The sequence below is a fragment of the Cebus imitator genome, unplaced genomic scaffold (genome assembly GCF_001604975.1).
Source record: "Cebus imitator isolate Cc_AM_T3 unplaced genomic scaffold, Cebus_imitator-1.0 Scaffold537, whole genome shotgun sequence".
NCBI lineage: Eukaryota > Metazoa > Chordata > Mammalia > Primates > Cebidae > Cebus > Cebus imitator.
This window is the reverse complement of record NW_016107852.1, coordinates 1,287,845-1,313,419: the sequence shown is the minus strand read 5'-3', so window position 1 is coordinate 1,313,419 and position 25,575 is coordinate 1,287,845. Positions and strand designations below refer to the sequence as shown.

The 25,575-nt window shown below is 39.3% G+C and overlaps 1 protein-coding gene across 3 annotated transcripts in view; it reads right to left on the bottom strand.

Annotated features, from left to right (window-relative positions):
• Positions 1-5,191: 5,191 nt before the first annotated feature.
• SDAD1 (SDA1 domain containing 1) overlaps positions 5,192-25,575 on the bottom strand; it is a 36,342-nt gene continuing 15,958 nt past the window's right edge. For 2 of the 3 annotated variants that reach the window (XM_017514808.2, XM_017514809.2), the window contains 16 exons: positions 25,076-25,133; positions 24,360-24,434; positions 22,391-22,492; positions 21,377-21,446; positions 20,374-20,477; positions 18,831-18,888; positions 17,325-17,383; positions 16,724-16,800; positions 15,204-15,301; positions 15,021-15,097; positions 14,073-14,199; positions 11,895-11,989; positions 11,566-11,756; positions 11,375-11,459; positions 10,068-10,229; positions 5,192-6,039 (listed from right to left, as the gene is read on the bottom strand). In XM_017514808.2, coding sequence (XP_017370297.1) covers positions 5,992-6,039; positions 10,068-10,229; positions 11,375-11,459; positions 11,566-11,756; positions 11,895-11,989; positions 14,073-14,199; positions 15,021-15,097; positions 15,204-15,301; positions 16,724-16,800; positions 17,325-17,383; positions 18,831-18,888; positions 20,374-20,477; positions 21,377-21,446; positions 22,391-22,492; positions 24,360-24,434; positions 25,076-25,133 — 1,486 coding nt within the window. In that variant the 3' untranslated portion in view covers positions 5,192-5,991. The remainder of the gene's footprint in view (positions 6,040-10,067; positions 10,230-11,374; positions 11,460-11,565; positions 11,757-11,894; positions 11,990-14,072; positions 14,200-15,020; positions 15,098-15,203; positions 15,302-16,723; positions 16,801-17,324; positions 17,384-18,830; positions 18,889-20,373; positions 20,478-21,376; positions 21,447-22,390; positions 22,493-24,359; positions 24,435-25,075; positions 25,134-25,575) is intronic. The other variant, XM_017514811.2, reaches the window with a different exon arrangement.

The following is a 25,575-nucleotide window of genomic DNA, read 5'->3' as shown; positions in this document are numbered from 1 at the left end:
ACTTTGGGAGGCCAAGGTGGAAAGATCAGTTGAGGTCAGAAGTTTGAGACCAGCCTAGGCAACATAGTGAGACCCTGTCTCTGTTAAAAATAAATTTTAAAAAATTTATTAATAGCAGGGCATACTGGCCTGGGCCTGTGGGGGATCTCTTGAGCCCAGAAGTTCAAGGCTGCAGTGGGCTCTGACTGCACCACGGCACTCTTGCCTAGGTGACAGAGCAAGTCCCTGTCTCTAAAAGAAAAAAATAAAAATCTTACTGATGCTGCATTTATTAAGAGTTCTCTACTCACAAAGGATATTTCAAGGTGTTTGTAATGTTTCTTAACCTGAGTGCTGGTTACAGTAATGTATTCAGCTTGTGAATTCATTGAGTAATTATACTTAATGGTACTTGTTCTCTTCTTTATATGTCGATAAAGAGTTTGGATTTTTTTTTTTTAAGTCCAGTTGTTTTTTTTTTTCTGGAAATTCCATAGAGGCTACTAATTCTCATTCTGCAAGTTTTGATGTTGGTCCTTGCTTGATGTTAGCAGATGTCAACTGAAAATATCAGACTAGGTTTGTGAATGTGCACGCAATGACAACTACGTCTAGACTGTTGTCTGGCTGCAAACATTTTAAAACATATCTCAATTTCAGAGATTAAAAGTGTAAAAAAATTGTCTTAAAACCACTTGATCATTTTATTTATTTAGAGACAGGGTCTCGCTCTTTCACCCAGGCTAAACTACAGTGGCCTGAACACCACTCACTGCAGCCTTGACCTCTGGGGCTCAGTGATCCTCCTGCTTCGACCTCCTGAGTAACTGGTATGGCAGGCACGCACCATCACACCTGGCTAATTTTTACAAGGTCTCACCATGTTGCCCAAGCTTCTTTATCATTTTATACTCTGCTTTTGAACACGGTGGCTCACATTTATAATCCCAGCACTTTGGGAGGCCAAGGCAGGCGGATCACTTGAGGTCAGGAGTTCGAGAGCAGCCTGGCCAACATGGTGGAACCCTGTATCTACTAAAGATACAAAAATTAGCTGAGTGTGGTGGTGGGTGCCTGTTATCCCAGCTACTCAGGAGACTGAGGCAGGAGAATCGCTTGAACCCAGCAGGTGGAGGTTGCAGTGAGCCGAGACTGCGCCAGTACATTCCAGCCTGGGCAACAAGAGGAAAACTCTGTCTTGAAAGAAAAAAAAAGAAAGAAAATAATAGCCTAACATTTTTCACATTGCTATAGTGTTTATATCTTACCTTTAAAATAACTTTAATCAAAGTAATTGTTTAATGGTTGACTATTTCACTTGATATGGTTTGGCTGTGTCCTCATTCAAATCTCAACTTGAATTCTATCTCCCACAATTCCCACGTGTTGTAGGAGGGACTTAGTTGGAGGTAACTGAATCATGGTGGCCAGTCTTTCCAGTGCTGTTCTTATGATAGTGAATAAGTCTCATGAGATCTTATGGGTTTATCGGGGGTCTTCATTTTTGCTTCTTTCTCATTTTCTCTTGCCACCACCATGTAAGAAGTGCTTTCACCTTCCACCATGATTCTGAGGCCTCCCAGCCATGTGGAACAGTAAGTCCAATGAAACCTCATTTTCTTCCCAGTCTCAGGTATGTCTTTATCTGCAGCATGAAAATGGACTAATATACCACCTAGTAACATACCTCAAGTTGCTTAAGTATTCTAATATTTTAGAAATTTTCTTGCACCCATTCTTATCATTGTAAATTATGTTGCAATCAATATTTCCCTACAGATAGTTTGTGTTAGGCATTACTAGCTGTCTGTCCACAATCAGTTTCTCTTCCTCTTCCTTGCTTACAGAAGTTCAGTTTTGTTGGGATGGTTATGGTCATCTAAGCTAAGAGGTCAGCAATCCCATTTCCTGGTTTCTTGGCTTCCTTGGTTGGTAGGGTGGCTGAATAACCTGGTTCTGGCTAATGAAAACTAAGGGAAGCCTATCTGTGAAACTTCTGTTTTCCTAGTAAAAGGGATAGATGTGGAAATGTCATTTTTGTGCCTTCTTGTTGCTTAAACACTGAAGAGAGGTCTACGAAAGCAAGGTATCATCATTATCTCCATTTTACAGATGAAGAAATTAAGGCACAGAAATGCTTAATACCTTGCATATGGGTCATAGAGCTGTGTCAGTCAGCATTCTAATCCAGCCTGGCTTCAACACACACTAAGAATGACAAAGCAGAAAAGGCCAGGGCCCTGATGGTACCATTGAGCAGCTGAACCCTGGCCATCAACTGTCCAGCCTTATGTGAAGTGAATTCCAATTTGGTTAGAATACAGAGTCTCACTCTGTTGCCCAGGATGGAGTGCAGTGGCATGATCTTGGCTCACTGCAACCTCTGTCTCCCAGGTTCAAGTGATTTTTGTGCCTCAGCCTTTCAAGTAGCTGGAATTACAGGTGTGTGCCACCACACCTGGTTAATTTTTGTATTTTTCATAGAGACAAGGTTCACCATCTTGGCCAGGTTGGTCTTGAACTCCTGACCTCAGGTGATCTGCCTGCCTCAGCCTTCTAAAGTGCTGGGATTACAGATGTGAGCCACCGTGCCCCGCTGGTTAGAATCTAGANTGAGTCTTGCTCTGTCGCCCAGGCTGAAATGCAGTGGTGTGATCTCGGCTCACTGCAACCTTCGCCTCCGAGGTTCAAGCGATTCTCCTGCCTCAGCCTCCTGAGTAGCTGGGACTACAGTCATGTGCCACCATGCCCAGCTAATTTTTATATTTTTAGTAGAGCCGGAGTTTCACCATGTTGGCCAGGCTGGTCTCAAACTCCCGACCTTGTGATCCACCCACCTCGGCCTCCCAAAGTGCAGGTGTGAGCCACCTTGCCCAGCTGGTTAGAATCTTTTTACATGCATATCCTGTCACTTGTCGCAAAACACAGCCACAAATACAACTCTTTGGGTAATTTTCTTTGAGTCTCAGAAGTAGATTTGAGTCAACGGTTCTAGCTGTTTTTTAGACTCTTGGTACATACTACAAATAGTTTTTCCAAATAACTATATTAACAACACTTTAGCTAACATCAGGTATTGTTGGCAAGAGACAGAGAGGGTCCCAAACTAAGGATGACTCTACCATCCAATCAGTAAACACGAGGGAGAGTAATTAAGAAGGCAAAACAAACAACTCCTCTGAAGTATTTTCTTTCTTTTTTTTTTTTAGTAGAGACAGGGTTTCACCACGTTGGTCATGATGGTCTAGAACTCCTGACCTTAGGTGAGCTGCCTACCTCAGCCTCCCAAAGTGCTGGGATTACAGGCATAAGCCACCACGCCCAACCTCTCTGAAGTATTTTCAAATCAATCCTTGTCTTGACTTAAGGTGAATTCCTAAGGTGAGTCTCAGTGGACTTTTATTCCCCACCTCAAAGTTATTTTGTTTCTTACAGAAAACTCTACACATGATTCCAACACCAAAGAAAATTGTCAAGTCCCATATTTCCTCTTGGGCTTTTATTATTCCCCATTTCCTTATATGTAATAATCAGATTAAACATACTTTTGTGTTTTGCTCTTTTTTGAAAAGAACAAAAAAAATTTCCAGTGTTTACAAAGGGAACTGCTTATTATAATAATGGCTGCATAATACCCTATCATGTGAACAAATGATAATTTTATTCAACCATCTTCACACTGGGATTGGACTGACAAAACATAAAAGTAGAATCTGCAGAAGGAAATAAGTTTACTACATAAGAAATGGTCTGTACAAATAGAAGCTTATGTTATTTAAGGAGTACAGAATTGGCCGTGCTCTCTGCTTTTATTTGCATTTGTAAACATGTGCAGACCAAAGACTACGCTAGGATTGAAAAGGTTATTTCTAGAACCTTGACCTTGTAAGAGAAAAGGCTCCAAGTCATTGTCCTACCATTTTATTCATGTTCAAGATCTTTCAAAAAAAATCTCATATTTAAAAAAATCTTTCAAAAGAACATAAGCAATTAATGAAAGAATGTCACTTGATAGAACTATATTATCTATGTGTTGTTTTAAAATACGTTATCTAAAATAGCTTAAACAGAATATTCTGAGTAAACATTCTAGTTAAAATGGAGTTGCAATGCAAGTCTATATAGACTAAATTTTCAAAGGATTAGACCATGAATAAATAACGTTTATATTAACCATGGCCACTTGGTGAGATCATATAGATAATAAGTCAGCATTATATACCACTTTTATACATTATGAGCCTGGGCAAAGTTAAAGTTCATCCCTGAATGGCTTCATTCTCTGTGTTAACGAAATTTAAGAATAAATAGCTCAAGTTCAGTCATCAGACAGAGCTACTGATGACTTCAAGGTAGAAGTCACTCTGCAAGCTCACCTATCCTCTGCTGAAGCATTCACCCTTCTGAGAATCTCATCTTCAAATGGATAGCAAACAAAACATTCTCAAGAGAAGATTTAGAAAATAATAAAAGGAATCAGATAGAAGTAAGATACTATGGGATTGAATAAATAAAAGTTCAGAATACATATTTGTAAACCACATACTGCATCTTTCTGTCTTGCATGTAAGAAAGGCTAGTTAAGAAGAGGGTGAGGCCACAGTAGAAGAACAGAAGTCAGAACACAGAATGGACTTTGGCCTCTTGGTATCTGAGCAGGAAAATCTAGAGGAAGGATGAAACTTCCAGGCACCATCACAATTCACACAATAAAGGTGTGAACACTAGCTGCTATTCTCAACAGACAAGCGAAGAAACACCCAGTTCAAAAATGCGAAAAGAAAACGGAGCAGTTTCAGGTCTAAAATATACAAATTTGCATCGAACACTTCCTGTAAAGCACTAAAGTTGCTGGGGATTGACTCTGGCGGCTTCACTAATCCCCCAACAGACAATCTGGGGCATTTTGGGGAACGTCTCTAAGTCTCATTCAATAAAACTGAAGTTGAATGCAGAAAGTGAACAGAAGAAACTAGAAAGGGAATGAGAACACTGGTTTTAGAAACTGCTTTCTAATTTTGAGTCAGAGTGCAGAAAACTGCCCTTTACTCTAACTTGAGGTAACATCTACCACATTATCTAAGAAATCTGAAGCAAAAGGCAGCAAACTATTTCCAAATGCAACAACTTGCATGTAAAGAGGCTGTCCCCCGAAATGGATGCAGCATGCCTGTGGAAGGCAGAACATCACACACCACTCCACACACAACGGTACCTATTTGGCATTAGAAACTTTTTATTGAGGCAAGGTAAACAGTGGGCTGAAAATATTACAGGGTGAAGGAAGGCTGAGGAAACCAGTATGAAGGCAGCTCAAATAATGAACTAAATACATTCCAAAGGTACTATTCATACTTAAGGCAACTTTAAAAATGAGCTCTTAACCAAAAAGGCTTTACATGGCATTCAAAAAAAAAAAAAAAAAAGAGGGGGTCATTTAAATCTTTTGGATTGACTAAAAGAGCTAAATTATGTACCCAGAATCTGTACAGCAGGGGCCTGTTTTCAGCAGGTAAGCCTATGTACAAGTAAGAATCTCTTACTCTTGTAACACTGTCCTGTTTTGTTTTGTTTTGTTTTACAAGAACATATAACTCCTATCCATAAGGCCTCAGTGACCTCATAGAAATATGGACCTACCTCTCCTAGAGAACTATTTACACTGCACTGTAAATACACACGTGTGTCCACACCCACAACTAAGCTGTCAATGCCTGGAGTGAAGGGGTGATGGCTCATCATTTTGTATTTACAGTGACAATTAATCGGCACTCAATACTTTTTTTTGCATGAATGATAAATGAAATGATTTTATACTACCACCACTATTTACATTCACATTCACACCATTAGCCGTCTCCAAAATAGAAACACCAAACTGCTGCCACATTTTCAGCAGTTTTCACAGTGCTTCTGAAGTTTTTAATGTAAACAAACATGCTTGATTTACTAATTTTGAGAGTAATGACACAAACTGAGCATTCTTCTTGGAATGGAACACTTGCTGGGAAGTTACTTCATTCTTCTTCTCTTTTTCAAAAGTGCATCTCGCAGTGCCAACTGTAAGATAAAAAAGGATTTAAACATGATAACTCTTTATCATTAAAGAGTTTTGTATACCCCATTATACAAAATTGGTTATACGAAAGTTTACTAACAATTAATCACCAAGTCAATAAACCATCCTGAAAAACTATAAATGATAAAATATTCCAAAACAGATCAAATCTATATTGAGGATGGAGCATATTACTGCTAGTAAATATGCAAAGCTCTTGACTGCTGTTCCCAAGTCATGAAGGCATAAGTTCAAACCAGGAGCAGCTACAGAATGCACAGACTACAGCATCCCTGTCTCCACGGATAATAAATAGTACTTATTTGGTCTATATGGCCCTTAATATTTTGGAGTTGTGGATGGGATACGTTGTCTAAATTAAAAGTAACAGGAAAACAGACTTTTCTTCGCAATCACCTTTTCCAGTATCACATATATTCCACTAAATACAGCATGTATGGATTATTCAAAGACTTTAAAATGGCATTCCGAACTTGTGCAGATTTATGATGACTCTATCAATACACAATCTGATACACAGAAAATGTTACTTTATTTGCTGATTTTCAAATGGATTTGTTTTATGCAATAAACAAACTAAGAAAATGTTCTAAGTAAATGCTAACACTAACACTTTATACTAGCTCAAATATGAAGATAATAACTCGAAATTTGAAGCCCTGAGAATCATAGCTTATGGCAAAATACTTATTCAAGTTAATACAGGTTCTAATTTTTAGCTTGTTTAATTACTTTGTGTTAGAAGTATGTAAAGTGAAAATGAATGAAAGCAGTGAATTGTGTATCGTAATTAGACTCAATCTAGGCTTTCATCCCCTAGAGTTCTTCTCTAACCAGAGGTTGGGTTCTTTAAGATCCCCAGGGTGGAAATGGAAGGTGAAGAATTTAGGATCTAGAGAAAAAGAAGACTGAACAATCAGTGTCTGAAGTGGACCTAGAAAAGCCCTGAAAAAGTTTTACATTTCCCAAAAGAAAACAAACATAGTATTAAAAATGATCAAAAATAAACCAAAATTAAAGAAAAAAAAGTAACCAAGGGCGATGTACACATTGTAAGTTTGTGATGGATATTATTCCATTAATTCCCAAGCACTATTCTTTGTCCTAGAAACTTAAAAAAAACTCTAGCTTTTATTTAATTTTTATTTAAAAATTCTAGCTTAAATTTTAACAAGATATGCGTAAAACAGTTTCAGGTAGAAGTTACCTGGCTCTACACACACATGTTCAAACTTTCTGGATTTTATGATTTTCAGGTGACTCCTTACCTTTAGCTTACACCTGGGTCTTGGTATGTCTTTGCAGAAAAGCAGAATAGCTGGGATACTTAAGGCAGAACAAAAATCTACAAGTTCATTTCAACTTAATTTGGCTAAGGAGGTACTTTCCAGATTCATCTAACTGTGTCTTATTTTCTCATCTGCAAAATTGTTTTTGTTTTGTTTTGTTTTGTTTTTTTTTTTTGAGACGGAGTTTCGCTCTTTGTTAACTGTTCATACTGTTGTATACTGATTAAACAAGTTAATCAATGGAAAGCCTGGAATATGAAGTCTCATGCTAAGAACTAAATGTGTTAGCTAACGTTGGTTAGGGGAATTTAATTCCACTCATTAAGTTTTGTGGAAAAGCACAGGCTACTCTCACACGTTTCAGTTCCTTGCCCTTCAAATGCCACCAACTGAAGATAAGGAGCAAGTATATCCCCCTCTTCTTCCTTCATCTTTCTACAGGCTTTACTGCAAGATCCTCCTCTCCTTCCCTATCTTATGCTTTACCTCCCTCTTCTAGTCTCATCCCATTCACCTCTTCATATTCTAACAATTTGCAGTAAGACCTCACGTACACTTTCAAGCCACGTAAGATCCCTTTATTTAAGACACTCAAATATCACCAAGGGGTAGAGGGGCGCATGAAGTATGATACTCCTTTCCCACAGGGCCCTTGGGGTCACGGGAGTTTTGGGAATGCTCTGTAACTGTTGTGTCCAATAGAGTGGCCACTAACTACATGTGACTCTGAGCATTTGAAATGTGGCTAGTCCAAATTGAGATATGCTACAGTGTAAAAGACCTGCTGACTTCAACTAGTTCAAAAACAAAAATGTAAAATATTTCACTCAAAACTTTTATACTGACTACATGTTGAAACAATAATATTTTAGATGTGCTGGACTAAATAAGATATATTATTACAATTATTTCATCTCTTTATTTTTAAGTGATATATGTGGTTCATATTATATTTCTACTGAACAGAATTGTTCTAAAGGAAATAGAGAACATCAGGAACTTAGCATTATGTTTACAATGGAGCGATCGTGAAGAAAATACATGGCGAGGAAACACACATAGAAATTCTGATTAATATCAGGTTCCAAATGGCAAGAAAATTGCAGAAGAAGAAAAAACATTCTTGAACCAACAAGTGCATACGTCCAATGAAGTTTTAATTTACTCTCAAAAAGATTCTTTAATCTTTGAGAGTTACTGTATGACTTGAGGTGCTGGCAAGGAACAAAGCTGGGCTTCCCCATCATGTCAGAAAAGGCATGCCAAAAAACAAAGGAAGTAGGGGTGGGGGGAGCCTTAACTAAAATGTAACAAGCTCACAGAACTTCATTAATGAAACAAGGCCTACAACAGGGTGATTACTATTTCCTCAGCCCTGAAGGGCAGACTAATGGATTTAGGTCAATCCAATTATAATTTTAGGAGAATGTGGCAAAATTTAGAGTATTTAAAATGTTAAGTTGTACCTTTCCTTTTACCCCAATTTCAACAGCTTCTATTAAAAATGCTGTCACTACTTAAATGATGTTGTTGAATACCGTTTAGAACTAGAAAGAGTAAACAGGGAGAGCTAAATGGTACCTTAATTCAGTGAATACTGACTTGGAACTCACAGACTGCACTGCCCTAGGGGGTTGGCCGTTACTTTGAGTACTGCCAGGCTGATCCTTGGCTAGCTATTTAGGAACACTGGTTCAGAATATGAGACTGTTTAACCCACAGCTGATATCCTGGCGATTCTTCAGAATGACATTTAGATATACTGCTTCACCGCCAGGAGAGAAAGATACAAAAGCATAAACTTGTTTTATCACAATGAATAACTGAAATAAACAAGCTGCTAAGTAGCATGGGATTACCATTCAAAGGCTATGAATGGATAAGACGTAATCGCAAAAGCCTGTAAATATCAAGGCTTTGCAAAAGGGCATATACAGGAAGGATGATGCCAACACAGACCTGTTTATTTCACATTTGTTTTTCTGAAACTGTTTCTGAGATATTACCACACAAAATTATTGGTTTCTGAAAAGTACCGACGCCTATAAATCCTAGCACTATGGGAGGCTGAGGTGGGCAGACTGCTCGAGTCCAGCGGTTCCAGACCAGACTGGGCAACACGTCAAAACCCTATCTCTACAAAAATACAAAAATTAGCTAGTTGTGATGGCAGACGCCTGAAGTCCCAGCTACTTGGAGGGAGGGCTGAGGTGGAAGAATTGCTGGAGCCTGCGAGGTGGAAACTGCAGTGAGCTGTGAGGCTGCAGTGAGCTGTGACTGGGCCATTGTACCCAGCCTGTGTAACATAGTGAGACCCTGTCTCAAAAAAAACCAAAACAAGACAAAACAAAAACCAGGCATAAAACTGGCACTAAAAAGTTATTCAATTAATTTTGATATCACATTTCACAGATCAAATGTCAGAGAATTTTAGCATGGGAAGGAGCCTCATGGATGATCTAACTTGTATTCCTTTACTTATACTGGAGGAAAATGGATTCCCTTCTGGCCCCACAGCGGAGTCTCAACCAAGTGAGGTCTGGGACTTACATGCCCTGACTCCCTTTCTCACCTCTCCATGTTCTCCAGCAATGCTCTCATCAACCACAAGACACACACAGTAATACCCAGTCATCAGAAGGCACAACTCCATCTCGAACGCAAAGCAGTCCTGGAATTACAGTACTGTTCTTGCCACCCAAGCTTCAAGTGGAGCTCACCTGTTTTTCTCGGAAGGAACGCTTATTTTTTGACCGGACGTTCTGGCTATACCGCATCATCATAAAGTTCTTCTGTTTTTTCTTTTCTTTATTTGTCGAACTGGAAAATGGATTCACTTTGGTTTTCTTCCTCACAAATTCTTTTCGATCTGTCTTTCCAGCCTATCAGAACAAAATGTTTGATATTTCTTCTTCAACAACATACTTTAGGAGTCATCTAATCAACATTAATGTCTCCTCTGTGTCAGGAACCAAGGGCACAAGATGGACGGGACATAGTCTTTGTTCCTTGGGACCAAGACATGGCCATACAGTATTATAACAGAGCAAGGGGAGCTCGGTGGAAGATAAGTCAGAATTTAGCCTGGTGAGGTCAGGGGAGCTTCCTAGAAAGGGAGAAAGGTATACTGTCTGTTTTTTTTTTTTTTTTTTGGCAGGATGAAGGCATTCATGGTTAGGCAAAGGAGGGGGAAAGACAAAACATTTCCAGAAGAAGGGACAGTGCACACAAAGGTGTGGAGGAGAAAGGACATGTGGAAGACAGAAGATGAGGTGCAACCAGGATGGGACAGTATCTTGAACAAGTGGAGATACAAAAAATGATGTTGAAAAAGTAGACGGGACACAATCATGAGCAGACACAGCACTAGCCACAGGCAGACTCCAACCAGCTCTGGCTTTTCACTGATGATTGTAAACGCTCTCCTGCTTTTCTCTTAGTTTTGGTAAATATAGTGGCTTCTCAACACTACAGACATGTAATACTGCCTTCCTGTGCTCTCTACCCTGTTTTGAGAGGTGTTTATGTGGCTATATACAGTTGTCAAAACTCATCTAACTGGTCAGGTACAGTGGCTCACGCCTATAATCCCAGCACTTTGGAAGGCTGAGGCAGGTGGATCACATGGGGACAGGAGTTTGTGACCAGCCTGGCCAACACAGTGAAACTCTGACTCTACTATTAGCTGGGTGTGGTAGTGGGCGCCTGTTAAACCAGCTACTTGGACGCTGAAGCAGGAGAATCGCTTGAATCCAGGAGGCAGACACTGCAGTGAGCCAAGATTGTGCCACTGCACTCTAGCCTGGGTGACAGGGAGATACTCTGTCTCAAAAAACAAAACAAACAAACAAACAAAAATCCTCATGTAACTGAACACCTAATATTTGTGCATTTTAATTTCTGTGTTAATTATACCTTTACTTAAAACATTTTTAAAAATTGCCATTCTGTGGCTATACAAGTTCTGGCTTACATTTCATTTTATTTGCTTTCTGTTTAAAGAACTAGGAATGATATGCTCACTCACCATTGCAGTTGCTAATCTTGTCTCTTTGTCAGACTTTGGCTTTTTATGAAGGCGTTCAATGTCCCGAAGAGAAAGTAATTCGCCCCTGGGGTGAGGGAAAAATATCACATGAAACAAGAATGGAATTGTTTCCTGATGCTTTCATTACCACATGAGCTGACTGAAGTCCTAAAGAAGATGTGCCATTTTACCTGGGCTCTTCATCACTGTCTATTTCAATATATTTCCTCTTCTGGGATTTCCCAGGGGCAGCGTCAAGTTCTTTTCTCATTTGGGCCATGCGGATTTTCTGGAAGTCTTCCTGAGTTAAAACTCGACTGGTGCTGATGGCTGCAGCTTTGGCTTTCCGCTCCTCCATGGGCATGCTGTTCAGCTTCTTGGACTTGAAACCACACAAGGGCTTAAATGGCTACCAGCTCAAGTGAGAGCTCAGCCATTTAAATTTTAGCCTCCCAAGAAGGCCCAGAATAAATTACGTCTTAATAAACATCAGGGTGTAAGATGAAATTTTCAGACTTACAATTTCTTGCTGTTCTTCGTCGGAAGAGTGTTGCACATCAACCCATTCACCGTCAGCATCCTCCTCCTCACTAAGACTGGTACTTTCCCATCCATCTACGTGAAAAAAACAAACTCACTACTGCCACTTCATGTTGCATATTCAACATATAGTTGAGATAAAGCAAGCCAACAGAAAAGTAAGGTAATGAACCTTGAACAGATACTCTATTAGCCAAGAACTATGCAATATTTATTGTTAAATAAGCCACCTGGATTTAGTTAATCTAAGGAATAGGAAATATACACTGACCAAGTATCTACCATGAGTCAAAACCTTACAATCATTCTCTAACCCTCATGACTTCACAGAAAAGGAGCACTCTCAGAGTCAAGTAATGTGCCCCAAGCCACACTGCTAAAAAGGCATCCCCCACTGAAATCATGAAAATCATGTCTGCCTTTAGAGTCATGTTCTTTCAACTAAACCAACTATGTCCATCAAAACTGCATTTGTACATTTATGTTGGCCACACAGCAACTATCTAGCTTATCCTAAGAGTGTTACCCATGTATGAGAATCTAGTTACAGTCATTCAGAGAACTGAGGTAGATTTGAGATGTAAAAGAATCCTGAAGACACCTCAATAAAAAGGTATCAGGCTTCTTAATGGAGCCACCACAGTTTAAGTTTTTTAAATCACAGACATTGCAATCTTTCAGTGATTTCCATATGATCTTTAAGACAACATGCCAGCTCTTTTGTCTGGCACATACATAACCAAGCATGATAAGGTCTCCAAGCTCTATCTCAAGTCTTGCTATGCCCCACCTTGAATCATACATTCTAATAGTTCCCTAAATCCTTCAGAACTTCCGCTCACACTTTGCCTGGAAAGTCTTTACTTTTCTAGCATTCCTTGCCAAGTACTTGGCTCATCAGTCACTATCTCTCCAAAGCCTTAAAAAAAAAAAAACTCCTGAGGTGGGCCAGGCATGGTGGGTCATGCCTGTAATCCCAGCACTTTGGGAGGCCGAGGCACACAGACTACCAAAGGTCGGGAGTTCGAGACCAGCCTCACCAACGTGGAGAAAGCCCATCTCTACTAAAAATACAAAATCAGCCAGGTGTGGTAGCACATGCCTGTAATCCCAGCTACTTGGGAGGCTAAGGCAGGAGAACTGCTTGAACCCGGGAGGCAGAGGTTGTGATGAGCTGAGATCAGGCCATTGCACTCCAGCCTGGGTAACAAGAGCTAAACTGTCTAAAAAAAAAAAAAAAATCCTAAGGTGGATCTGACTGCTATCCCGCTCTTATGCCCCCACTCTAATCATAAATCCTGTTAATCCTTCATTCCTCAGCTCTTTGGAGGCCCTCCAGAACAGAAATAATATCATTCATCTTTGCACTGGCAGTGGCTGGCTGACAGCAAATGCTTAAGAAGGCTTTGTTGAAAAATGTGCTGGCTCATGCCTATAATCCCAGGACTTTGGGAAGGCAAGACGAGAGGATCATTTGAGGTCAGGGGTTCAAGACCAGCCTGACCAACTTGGTGAAACTTCGTTTCTACTAAAAATAAAAAAATCAGCTGGGCGTGGCTGCACAAACCTGCAATACCAGCTACTCCAGATGCTGAGGCAGAAGGATCACTTGAACTTGGGAGTTGGAGTTTGCAGTGAGCTGAGATTGTACCACTGCACTCCAGCCTAGGCAAGAGGGAGACTCCGTCATGGGAAAAAAAAATAAGATTTGCTGAATAATGAATTAATGAACAGGAAGAATACAGGATTCTGGAAATTAGAATAGAGTTCCTCAAGTATTTTCCAACAAATTCAACATGCATCCTCCTTCAACAAGGAGAGTTTTGGAGGATTCCTCTCAGGGCTAACTAACCCTCATAATTTTTTTCCAGGCAACAAACACAAGATCATTGTCTTTCTCAAGCACTAAACAGCATGCCCTTGGATGACAGGCAGCCATCCCCAAGGTCATGAAAAGGCATCTCTATGCTAGAACGTAAGTTCCACAAGAGGAAAAACCAGGTTCAATTGATCCCCAATACTTGTAACAATGTGTGGCACATAGCCATTGCTCAATAAGTATCTGCTAAATGAATGTTCAAATAGTATAACATTTAAATGTCTGCACAAATACTGTAGGAGTGATTTTGTCCAAAATAAGGGTGAAATAAAAATCAACCTTCATCATTTTCAGCATTCTCTTCTTTCTCAACTTCCAGAACTTCTGCTCCTGGAATGTAATCTTTAGCATCTAATTCTCCATATTCTTGTACTCTTGCTTCTATGGAGGCCTCTGTAGGCTTACCCTAAAGGAAAAGAAATTTATAATAAATTGCTTAGATCATAAAACCTTAATCATGAAAGGTATTCTCTAAAATTATGAATTTATTTTATTTATTTATTCATTTATTTTTTGGAGACAGGGTCTTGCCCTGTTGCCCAGACTGGAGTGCAGTGGTACAATCTCAGCTCACTACAACCTCCACCTCCTGGGCTCAGGGGATCCTCCGACCTCAGCCTCCCTAGTAGCTGGGACTGCAGGCGTGCACTACCACACCTGGCTAATAAAATTATGAATTTAAAAGGGAGCACCATAAAAAATGATGGTAACCAAATGACAGAAACCATCTACTTATGTCTCAGATAAAAATAATTCCCAGCCAGCAATCTGTCCACTATTTTCTTACTATTTTTTGATCCAGATCAAGAAACTGGTAGTTATTAGAGTAATTGCTCCAATTTTTCAAGTCTTAAAAAACATCATCTGTCCTTCTGTTACATACATGCATCCCTCCTCCCTTCCAACTTGAAAGAGGTAGTATCTGGCTGGGAATAGCCTGTTCACAATACTGGCATAAGCTACTGACTGATCTTTGAGATTCCTATCTGTTAATAACATTAAAAGCTTCCAAGTTGAAACAATATGATAGGTCTTCAAGACTCAGCTATCGTCAATGAAAAAGTGCTAACTACAAAATATTCAGGGCCATGGTATTTGATTCCAAGCTTAAAGAATACAACCGTGTGTATCATAACCATGTAATCACAACAGAAGCATCATAAATACTTAAATTCTAATTGTAGGAAATTACTCTCACTTTGTGAGACCATAGCATGCTTTACCCACCCGGAATTTCTTCTGCAGCATCTGAGGATTCAGTGTTCTGAAGAGCTGAATCAAAGTTCTAGCAGACATCATGACATCTGTAAAATAGTATCTTTAATTAGAAATTCTGGCCCAAAGAATACAGTGAGGTAAAAAGGAGTTGCACTGTACTCTCTGGTGTGTAGAGAGTGACATGCAGCTTACTCTTATCCTTGTGTGTTTTATACTGAGCCAGGTCTTGGAGAAGTTCTTCAGTCATGGCCAGAGGACATCGAGCTGTTATTTCTTTTATAGCATTAATTCTAGAAAAGGAAAAGCAAAATAAAAAAAAAACCCAAACAGTAAATTTTCATGATTCAACACAGGACAACTTCCTAAAAAGATTAACTCAAAAGGAATACATATTGGGTTTTATATAGCTTAGGTCTTTAAAACTGCAGCATGGTAGAGAATCTGAGGTAGGCAGCCTTAGTGGGCTTTCATTCCAGTTACTGCCATTTCCTCTATTAGTGGAATAAGGAACAGTGTCTAGCACACGAAATCAGAGCAGCATTTACTTGCCATCTCTAAGAAGAGATGGGACTAGCTCAAATAAGAAAGGTTAAGGTCTTTAGGGCTATGATCCCAGTAATATTTTCCAAGGAAAATAAAAAGCTGCTGTTCAGATGATCACTTACTTATCAGGACAGATTAGACAATCCTTAAACCAGTGATTATGCTCATTAAATGTTTTTTAGTAAACCAAAAGGGCTACCAAATTGCCCTAGGGAAAAAGAGTGCCTCAATAATTAATCCCTTGTTCCAGAGTTCTATGGTTTGAATGTTCCCTCCAAAACTCATGTGGAAATTTAATTGCCATTGTAATGAATGGTATTAAGAGGAGAGACTCTTAAGAGGTGATCAGGCCTCATGTTATGTCAGGAGAGGGTCCCTTATTGCCAGTGAGTTATAAAAGTGAGTTTGGGCTGGGCGTCGTAGCTCACGCCTGTAATCCCAGCACTTTGGGAGGCTGAGGTGGGTGGGTCAGGAGGTCAGGAGTTTAAGACCAGCCTGGCCAAGATGGTGAAACCTCATCTCTACTAAAAATCCAAAAATAAGCTGGGTGTGGTGGTAGGCGCCTGTAATCTGTAATCCCAGCTACTTGGGAGGCTGAGGCAGGGAACTGCTTAAACCCGGGAGGCAGAGGTTGCAGTTAGCCAATATCATGCCACTGCATTCCAGCCTGGGCAACAGAGCGAGACTCCATCTCAAAAAGAAAAAAAAAAGTGAGTTTGGCCTTCTGTTGGCTCTTGTGCCTTCTGCCAATGACAAAGCAAGGAAGTCCCCACCAGATGCCAAACAGACACCAGTATCATGCCCTTGGACTTCCCAACTCCAGAACCAGGAGCCAAATAAATTTCTTTTATTAGCAGTATAAAACTGACTGAGTTCAGGGTGAGAGAACAGAGGAAAAGCACTCAGATTGCCAATCAATCATTCTTCTGAAAAAGTAAAACTGGTAAAAAACAAAAATGCTAACCAAAAGGACAAGTATCTTTTCTCTGGCCCCCTTCTCAGAATTCTGACCAATAAAAAAATTACCAAGCCTCCCAAAAAGATTGAAATATATTTTAAACCAATTTTCTGGAGGTGACACTACCAGCTACAATCTTACATCTTGGTAGCTTATAGCAAATCCAGTCCATTAAAAACATATCTTCTGCCTCCAACCAGATTCTACATACCCTACTGTCATGACTTCTCCAGAGTTCTTGTCAGTAACAAAATTGTTGGCCACAGTCATAAGCAATGACTGAATAATCTGAATTGGAAACAAAAAAGAGATGGGTGCTGGTTAAATGTCTGCAGCTACGCAAACACTTGAGGATGAAAGGACAATAGATTATTCACAGGGGAAAACCCAGCCCTCCTCCTTCAGTTTGGGAGTTGGAAGTAACCAAAATTGAGAACGACAAATGAAAACACTCCATTTAGGAATTAAGTGTTCTTCTTGGCTATCCTCAGACTAAATCAAAGAAAGAAATTACAAGCTTTGAAAAATAATCTCTATAAATTTACTAATATTATTGACCTCCCCTAGTTATATAAAATTTGTTTATTAAACAAAATCAGAATTCGAAATAACTTGTCCAAAAGAAACATCACTTTTTATGAGCTGTACAACTGAACTTCTTTATAGATGTCCTTAAGAGTTAGTGTCTCTTCTACCTATTAAGAAAATGGGGGAGAGGGGACAGTAACCCTTGTGGGAAAAGTGACCTGAAGTACCTAACAGTAACACTGTGATCCATGCCCTAGATCCAAAATCAGGTTAAAAGTTCTCACCTCTGGGGGTACTAGGTGATGAGCGGCTTGTGCAGCAAACAGAAGGATCTTTGTTACTTCTGAAAATATAAGAGTACAGAAAGTCACAGTCGGTGTATTGCCCTGCCTCTGAGGACCACTGCAAACATGGCAAGCACATTCTGGTCTAAGTGGTATTGCTGCTTATTCTACATGGAACACTCAATCCCCAGATATCTGTTTGGCTCAACCCTTCACTTTCTTCAGGTCCGTGCTCAATAACTGCCTTATCAAAAAGTCTCTCCTGACCACACAATCTAAAACAGAACCTGTCTCGACACTCCCTATTGTCCTTACCCTAATACCTTTTTCTTCTTCAAAACATTTTTCTTTACCTGGACATATTATATGTAGCACTGTTTACATCTCTCCCCAGATGTAAGCTCTATGAGGACAAGGACCTTGTTTTATGTTTACCGTGGATTTCTTAGTGTCTTAATGCAGTGCCTGGCATAAAAATCATTAAATAAAGACTTGCTGAATGAATACATACACACACACACACACACACACACTCTCTCTCTCTCTCTCTCTCTCTCTCTCTCTCTCTCTTCAAAAAGGCAGCATAACATAGGTAACGAACAAGGCCACTAGCAAAAGAAGTGAAGTGAATCCTGATTTGTCACTTATTTGCTGTGTGACTCTAGTCTTTTTTTCCCCTTTCTTTGTATACCTCACAGGACTGATGTGAGGATTAGACAAAATGATGTATGCAAAGCACTTAGCACAGTGCTTGGCATATGTTAGATGCCCAATAAATGTTAGTTTCCTTCCTACTTTGGTTCAGGATCAAAGACAAGAACAATCATCTCTTCTTTCCTGCTTTTGAGTTGTTTTTCATCAAGAATACATACGAGACCAATGAGAGCCGTGAGATCAAATCCTAATATCTATTACAAAGATACAGAAAAAGTCAAATTTCTTTTTTTTTTTTAAGAATTTTCCATGAGTATTTACAGTATTACAAGAAGACCTGCTTTAAGAAACCAATTTGTTGTTGTTTTGTGAGATGGAGTTTTGCTCTGTCACCCAGGCTGAAATGCAATGGCACAATCTCAGCTCACTGAAACCTCCGCCTCCTGGGTTCAAGCAATTCTCCTGTCTCAGCCTCCCAAGTAGGTGGGCAGGTGCCCACCACCATGCCCAGCTAATTTCTGTATTTTTAGTAGAGACAAGGTTTCACCATGTTGTCCAGGCTGGTCTTGAACTCCAGACCTCAGGTAATCCACCCACCTCAGCCTCCAGTCTTAGAATTACAGGCGTGAGCCACCACACCTGGCAGTTGCTGTTATTTTAAAAAACAACGGTCTCTTAAAGTCGAGCATAACAACAAAACCATGGCAAACTCTAGAGAAAACAAGGGCTTCTCTCCGCTTCTCTAATGTAGAGCACACTGCACTCCTGTCTTCAGTGATTCCAGAACAAAAGGCTTTGCATATTTATTCTATCACCAAGGTCACCAAACGAACATGGCAAGTGGCAGCTTACCTCTTTGGTGGGGCTGCAGAAACCTTTGCAAAAAGGGATAGAAATTGAAGAGGAAGAGCTGTGGAGAGAAAACCGACTTTAATATTGATGCAACTGACACTGTGGTGTTCCATTTCTTCTCAATGTAAATATATCACAAAGCTCAACTAACTGGTGAACACTTTCTTTTTTTTCTCAGTAAACAATCATGCCCTAGGATGATTCAATGTGCTGTATTAACCAAGGAAAGGAACTCTCTCAAATGAGGCTATGCTGCTATCCTCATTATGTAAAGGAGGAGGCAAGTATATGCAGAGTGAACTAGGGGAAGGAGAGGTAAACACAGCACCTAGTATAATTTAATCACCAAAACTCACTCCTGGTTATATTCTTGTATACCAGACCAACCACATGGAAGGCGTTACTCTGTACACCATAATTAAGAGGGAAAACATTAACACTCTGGAGTCCACCTAGATAAAGGTGACCAGGATTATTAAGGAAATGGTAATATTTAACTTCAAGAAGAGAAACTGGAAATAAACTGGTCTTTTTCAAAGTTCATCAGCTAGGTGGGAATAAACTAATTTTTTCTATTTTAGCCACAGAGCAAAAGTAGGATGGGCCACTGAGAAGCTGCAGGGAAGACTTTGGTTGAACATAATGATGAATGTTCAACTGTAGTCAGTTGTGAAATTCCAGTATCATTTCCCTCAAACCATACTTAAATCACAAATCACTTTTGCTTTCCTATAGAGCTCAAATTCAGTCTGAATGAAATTGCTACACAAATGTAACAATAATTGATTCTAACTGGGACTACAGCCATGGAGAAAAAGCAATGTAGTTGGTAAAATGTTAACAGGTTTTTCTCAGAGAAAGGGAACAAGTACTTTCACTCATGTGTACTTTCATTTTCAAATTGATAGATGTCTATATTGTTTGAAAAGGGTTTTGCTTTCCTTTTCTTTTTTATTTGATGTTCAGAGCAGCACCAGTCACAAGATCAAAATGAAAAGGAAAAACCTTAATGGTCATTTCTTCATGGCTTAAATTTCAGGGTATCTCTTTTTCTACAACAGCATCTAGTCTAACAGCATATGTGAAGTTCCATATATATACACCACCGAGGAGCTCTTGCAATCTAATTTAACATAAATAACTAGAGAAAATTCAGCTTCGCAAACATGACAATTTCCTACTAGAGGGATCTGGAAGTCAGGAAAGTGAAGAAGGGTTAAACAAACAGTGAGATGTAGTAAGTCAATCAAAATACGTGCATTATATTGGCTCAGGAAAATGTGTACGTGAAACAAAGTGAACAAAAAGAATGTAAAAAAGCAGAACATAGTCTGTCCATAAATGGTATATACAAATTAATATCCACAGTATTGCAAAGAAAACGAAGTGATATAGTTATTTTCAGAGATGTTATTCTACAAATTTTATGTGTTTATATGTATGAGGGATAAAGTTAAGCCACTGCTCTACCTAATGGCTTTTCTTTTACCATGGTAAATTCTACTTCAAATATTCACCAAGAGAAACATAATATAATTCAAACCTCATGAATTCCCACCAATCTGGAGATGAGGTTCATGAGCATCATCTTCACTTCAAACCTCTCCTTACAGCACTCAAGCTGTTTTAGTAGTTTTTCTGCAAAATCTGGGAAAAAGAGAATAAAAGAAATATACTGTGCATCCATATGACCTTTATGTGACAGGTGTAGGAAAAATGCAGTAGTCAGATCAGTGAACAGATTGACAAACAGGTGAATATATCAATATATATAATGGTGCCCAAAGTTATGTCTTAATGATTCCCAAGTTTTTTAGCATTAACATCTAGAGATTCCCAAGTTTTTTAGCATTAACATTAACATTGACAGGTGCTTGCTCCACTTACTAGTACTCTAGAGTCTTGCTTCTTAAAGAGGTAGTCCACAGACCAGCACCTGCTGGTCCACCTAAGAGCTTGCTGGTAATGCAGAAGCTCAGGCCCCACCTCCCCAGGTGATCTGTATGTACATTTAAATTTGAGAAACACTAATCTACAGCAGGGGTCAGCAAATCTTGCCGTATGTTAGAGTACCGAGAGCCCCAAAGCCCAGCTACACCCCATACTGACTAAATTAGATTCTCTGGGGATAAGAGGATCCAAGCATCAGTATAATTTTTATAAATTCCTCAGGTGAGACCAATGTGTGGCTTAGTTTGAGAACTAGTGTTCTTTGGTTTCCACAGACTAGTTTTACTTTTATTTTTTTAAAAAAGGATCAACAAAAGACCGCCAGCTTATCTAATCAAGAACAATGCCCTATTACAATTGTGTTGTTGAAAACATGAACCTCAGAAAGACCTGCTCTTCCATATGTTCTGCTATAGACTGGGAATCATTGCTTTAGAAGACAATTCTATAAGTTTCAACCAACTAATAACAACTAAGCATTTATTGACTGTCCATTAAGTGCCAGGGATCTTATATTCCCTGAAAACCCCAAAGGCAGGAAACAAAATAGGCAGAGATAAGGCCAACGAGCAACTCAGAAGTCATAATTACAGTACCTTGGGGATCATGAATCAAGTGAATGGCTGAAAAGTTAAACACCTCTGGTTTTTTCTTCTTCTTTTGTTTCTGAAAGAAAGGGAGAGGAAAAACATATTTAGTTTGAGTTACAGTGATGATGCCCTTAGAACTTAATGCGCTAATACAATAAGGCTGTTATAAAGGCCATTAGACTCTTTAAAAAGAAAACTTTGTTCTAAAAACCTTTTCAACTGGAAGAATTAAAGTTGGTTTTTTCCTTTTAAGATTAAATGTGGGGAATGTTCCAACCGTTAGCATCTATGAAACTTACAGGAATCTGGAAATGCAAACATTAGTGATATGGTTTGGCTGTGTCCCCACCCAAATTTCATCTCCAATAGCTGCATGTTAAGGGAGGGACCTGGTGGGAGGTTACTGGATCATGGGGGTGGTTTGCTTTTCTCATGATAGTGAGTTCTCACAAGATCTGATGGTTTAAAAGTGTTTGGCAGATCCCCTGTGGCATTCTCTCTCTTTCCTGCTACCATGTTAAGACATGCCTTGCTTCCCCTTTGCCTTTCACCGTGATTTTAAGTTTCCTGAGGCTTCCCCCACCATGCAGAGCTGTGAGTCAATTAAACCTCTATCCTTTATAAATTACCCAGCCTCAGGTTGTTCTTTACAGCTGTGTGAAAATGAACTAATACACTTAATAAACACACAAGGGCCAAATTAATGACTTTCAAAATAATCATTACAAAAATATCAAAGGTACTGCATTCTTCTGACAAAACACATCCAGCCGCATATACAAGCTACATTGATCAGAATAGGTAAAAAGTGAATTTAATTAAACTAATTTGTCCAAGTCGCTGATTTTGCTAGAGCTGAATATATTTTTTCATCTAAAATATTAGTGCTTAAAAATTCATCACACTTTATAAGTCTTCTGAAAATGCTACTCTGGTTTTAAATTCTTAAAAGCTTTGGCTAAAAATGACATATTCTTCATTCTAATCACTCCTATCTCATTTTCAACATACAAGTCTCACCTTGAGCACTTTCATTGCCTTTTCCAACTTTTTCTTGTTTTTGGAACTTTTCTTCCCTGTAGCATATTGCACTAGCAGGTCTCTTGCTGTTGGTCCATCATCCTAGAGAAGAAATTACTTTGTAAAATTGTAAACAAGGAAAACTGCATAGAAGGAAAGTGAGTGAAATCAAACCTTTCACTCACTTCTTGGCTCTTACACTTTTTGCACACAGCTATTAAAAAGGAATACTACTTGCTGGGTGCAGTGACTCACACCTGTAATCCCAGCACTTTAGGAGGCTGAAGAGGGTGGATCACTTGAGGTCTGGAGTTTGAGACCACCAGCCCGACCAACATGGAGAAACTCTATCTCTACTAAAAATACAAATTAGCCCAGCATGGTGGCAAATGCCTGTAATCCTAGCTACTTAGGAGGCTGAGGCAGGAGAATCGCTTGAACCCAGGAGGCAGAGGTTGCAGTGAGCCAAGATCGCGTCATTGCACTCCAGCCTGGGCAACAAGAGCAAAACTCCATCTCCAAATGTAAAAAAATTAGCTGGGCATGGTGGCAGAGGCCTGTAATCCCAGCTACTTCAGAAGCTGAGGCAGGAGAACTGCTTGAACCTGGAAGGTGGAGGTTGTAGTTAGCCAAGATGGTGCCACTGCACTCCAGCCTATGCAACAGAGTGAGACTCTGTCTAAAAAAGAAAAAAAGGAAAAAAAAAAGAATACTACTTTAAAAATTAAGTAAAAAAGGCTGGGCATGGTGGCTCATGCCTGTAATCCCAGCACTTTGGGAGGAAAAGGTGGGTCACTTGAGGCCAGGAGTTTGAGATCAACCTAGCCAACATAACAAAACTGCATCTCTACTAAAAACAAAAAATTAGCTGGACTTGGTGGCACACACCTGTAATCTCAGCAACTTGGGAGGCAGAGGCAGAAGAATCACTTGAGGCTGGAAGAGGGAAGTTAGAGTGAGCTGAGATCATACCACTGCACTCTAGCCTGTCTCAAAAAAAGAGAAAAGAAAATTCAGTAAAAAATATGCATTATTTTTCTTTCTTTTTTTTTTGAGACAGAGTTTCATTCTGTCGCCTAGGCAGAGTGGGATAAAGTGTAATGGCGCAATCTCAGCTCACTGCAACCTCCGCCTCCTAGGTTCAAGCGATTCTCCCACCTCAGCCTCCCAAGTAGCTGGGATTTCTGTATTTTTAGTAGAGACGGGTTTCGCCATGTTGGCCAGGCTGGTCTTGAACTCCTGATCTCAAGTGATCTGCCTACCTCGGCCTCCAAAAGTGCTGGAATTACAGGTGTGAGCCACTATGGCTGACCCTCATTTTTCCTTTAAAAACCATTGTCTTCCTTTACAAATATGCACATAGTTTACTATGGCATATGTATTTCCACTGCCCTATTCTGAAGTATCATTGACTTTTAGAAAGTCTCTCTCTTTTTGTTATTTAGGTTGCCATTTACAATAAAAATGTATTGGTCATACACTGTTTAAAAGATGTTATCACATATTCTAGTACTCTGGTTACCAAAAAACTAAAATGGGGAAGGAGAATTTTGTTTTCTTTTAGAAATTCTAATTTTAATATTTCATGCCATCATAAATCTTGATACTTTTCTTTTAAAGATACCATGATATTACTCCCCTATCTTCTCCATTCTAAATTTCTATGATGTTGACATTACCTCAAAAATATGTTACTGACAATTTTCATCCTAAATTTACATAGTGAGATATAGGTATAACTTTAGAACTAAGATCAAAATTGAATGAATTGGTTTTACTAATTATTTAACCAATCTTACTGAATACAAGTGACAAATTCCAAGTAGAGTAAAATAGCATGGCAAAATTCAGTAAGAGGACAAAGGTGTCATCTAAGTTTCTATCTAACTTGGGGAGTCACGGACCTTACAATGGGCACTCAGAATAATAATGAAATGTAAGATTCAGAAGCAGCTATGATTAAACTAACCTCAGATTCAGAGTCACTGTTCTGTTTTTCATCTTCATCTTTCCCAAGAAAGAATGTCAAAGCAGCAACTAATATCTAAAGACCAATGAGAAAAAAGTCAGCTACTTGACTCAGCTTACAACAAAGAATAAATCCTTTTGACTACACTTTATACATGTGCATGAACTAAGATCTGAAGAACAAATTCAAAAAGTGGTAGGATTTTTGCTCATTTTTCTTAATTACAAATTGTTTTTGTGTTATTTCTCAAATAATTTTTAAAACTAGATAAAAACTGCTAGGCTCTATATAGTTATCCTTCAAGACTGTCAAGCATTTCTACATCCTCTACAAGAAAAGTGACATTACAGTCCTTCCAACAGACAAAAGTCAAACATTGTCCTTAAATTTCTTTTAGCAGTGCCTAAGCCCAATAGAAGTCAAGAATCACAGGGGAAAACATTTTTAAAAAACCACTAAGACTATTGTTTATTACACAGCAATTTAAAAACTCATAATTCTGTTGATTCCTTTAAAGTTCAGATGGCCCAGGAAAGCAGTATAGGAACAAAAAAAGCATCACTTAACATAAACTGCCCTCTTGCACATCACTGCATGCCTGGTATGCAGGCATGCAGTTTATGCTGAGTGATGCTTTCTTCCAACTGCATGTAGAAGCAGACCACCCACAGAGAGAGCCACAGAGAGAGTTTTTGCACAGCCCTATGGGCACTCACCTTGGTGACCTTAGAGAAACATGCAGTTGTGATAACATTGACAGTTTTGGCATCATTCCTGAGGGAAGACAATGAGTGCTTTTAAGTAAATTTTCATTCTACTGTATTTCATAGTACAGACAATGGGATATAACAAATGTTTGTGACATACTAAAATTCTCAATTGTAATATTTTGATGTAGGAAGGTAGTGAAGTGAGAAAAAAAACAACTGAGAAGGTCAGGCACAGTGGCTCATGCCTGTAATCCCTGCACTTTGGAGGGCCAAGGCAGGCAGATCACTGGAGGCCAGGGGTTCAAGTCTAGCCTGATCAACATAGTGAAACCCTGTCTCTACTAAAAATACAAAAAATTAGCTGGGCATGGTGGCACATGACTGTAATCCTAGCTACTCAGGAGGCTGAGGCAGGAGAACTGCTTGAACCCGGAGGTGGAGGTCGTGGTGAGCCGAGATCACCCCATTGCACTCCAACCTGGGCAACAAGAGTGAAACTCCAACTC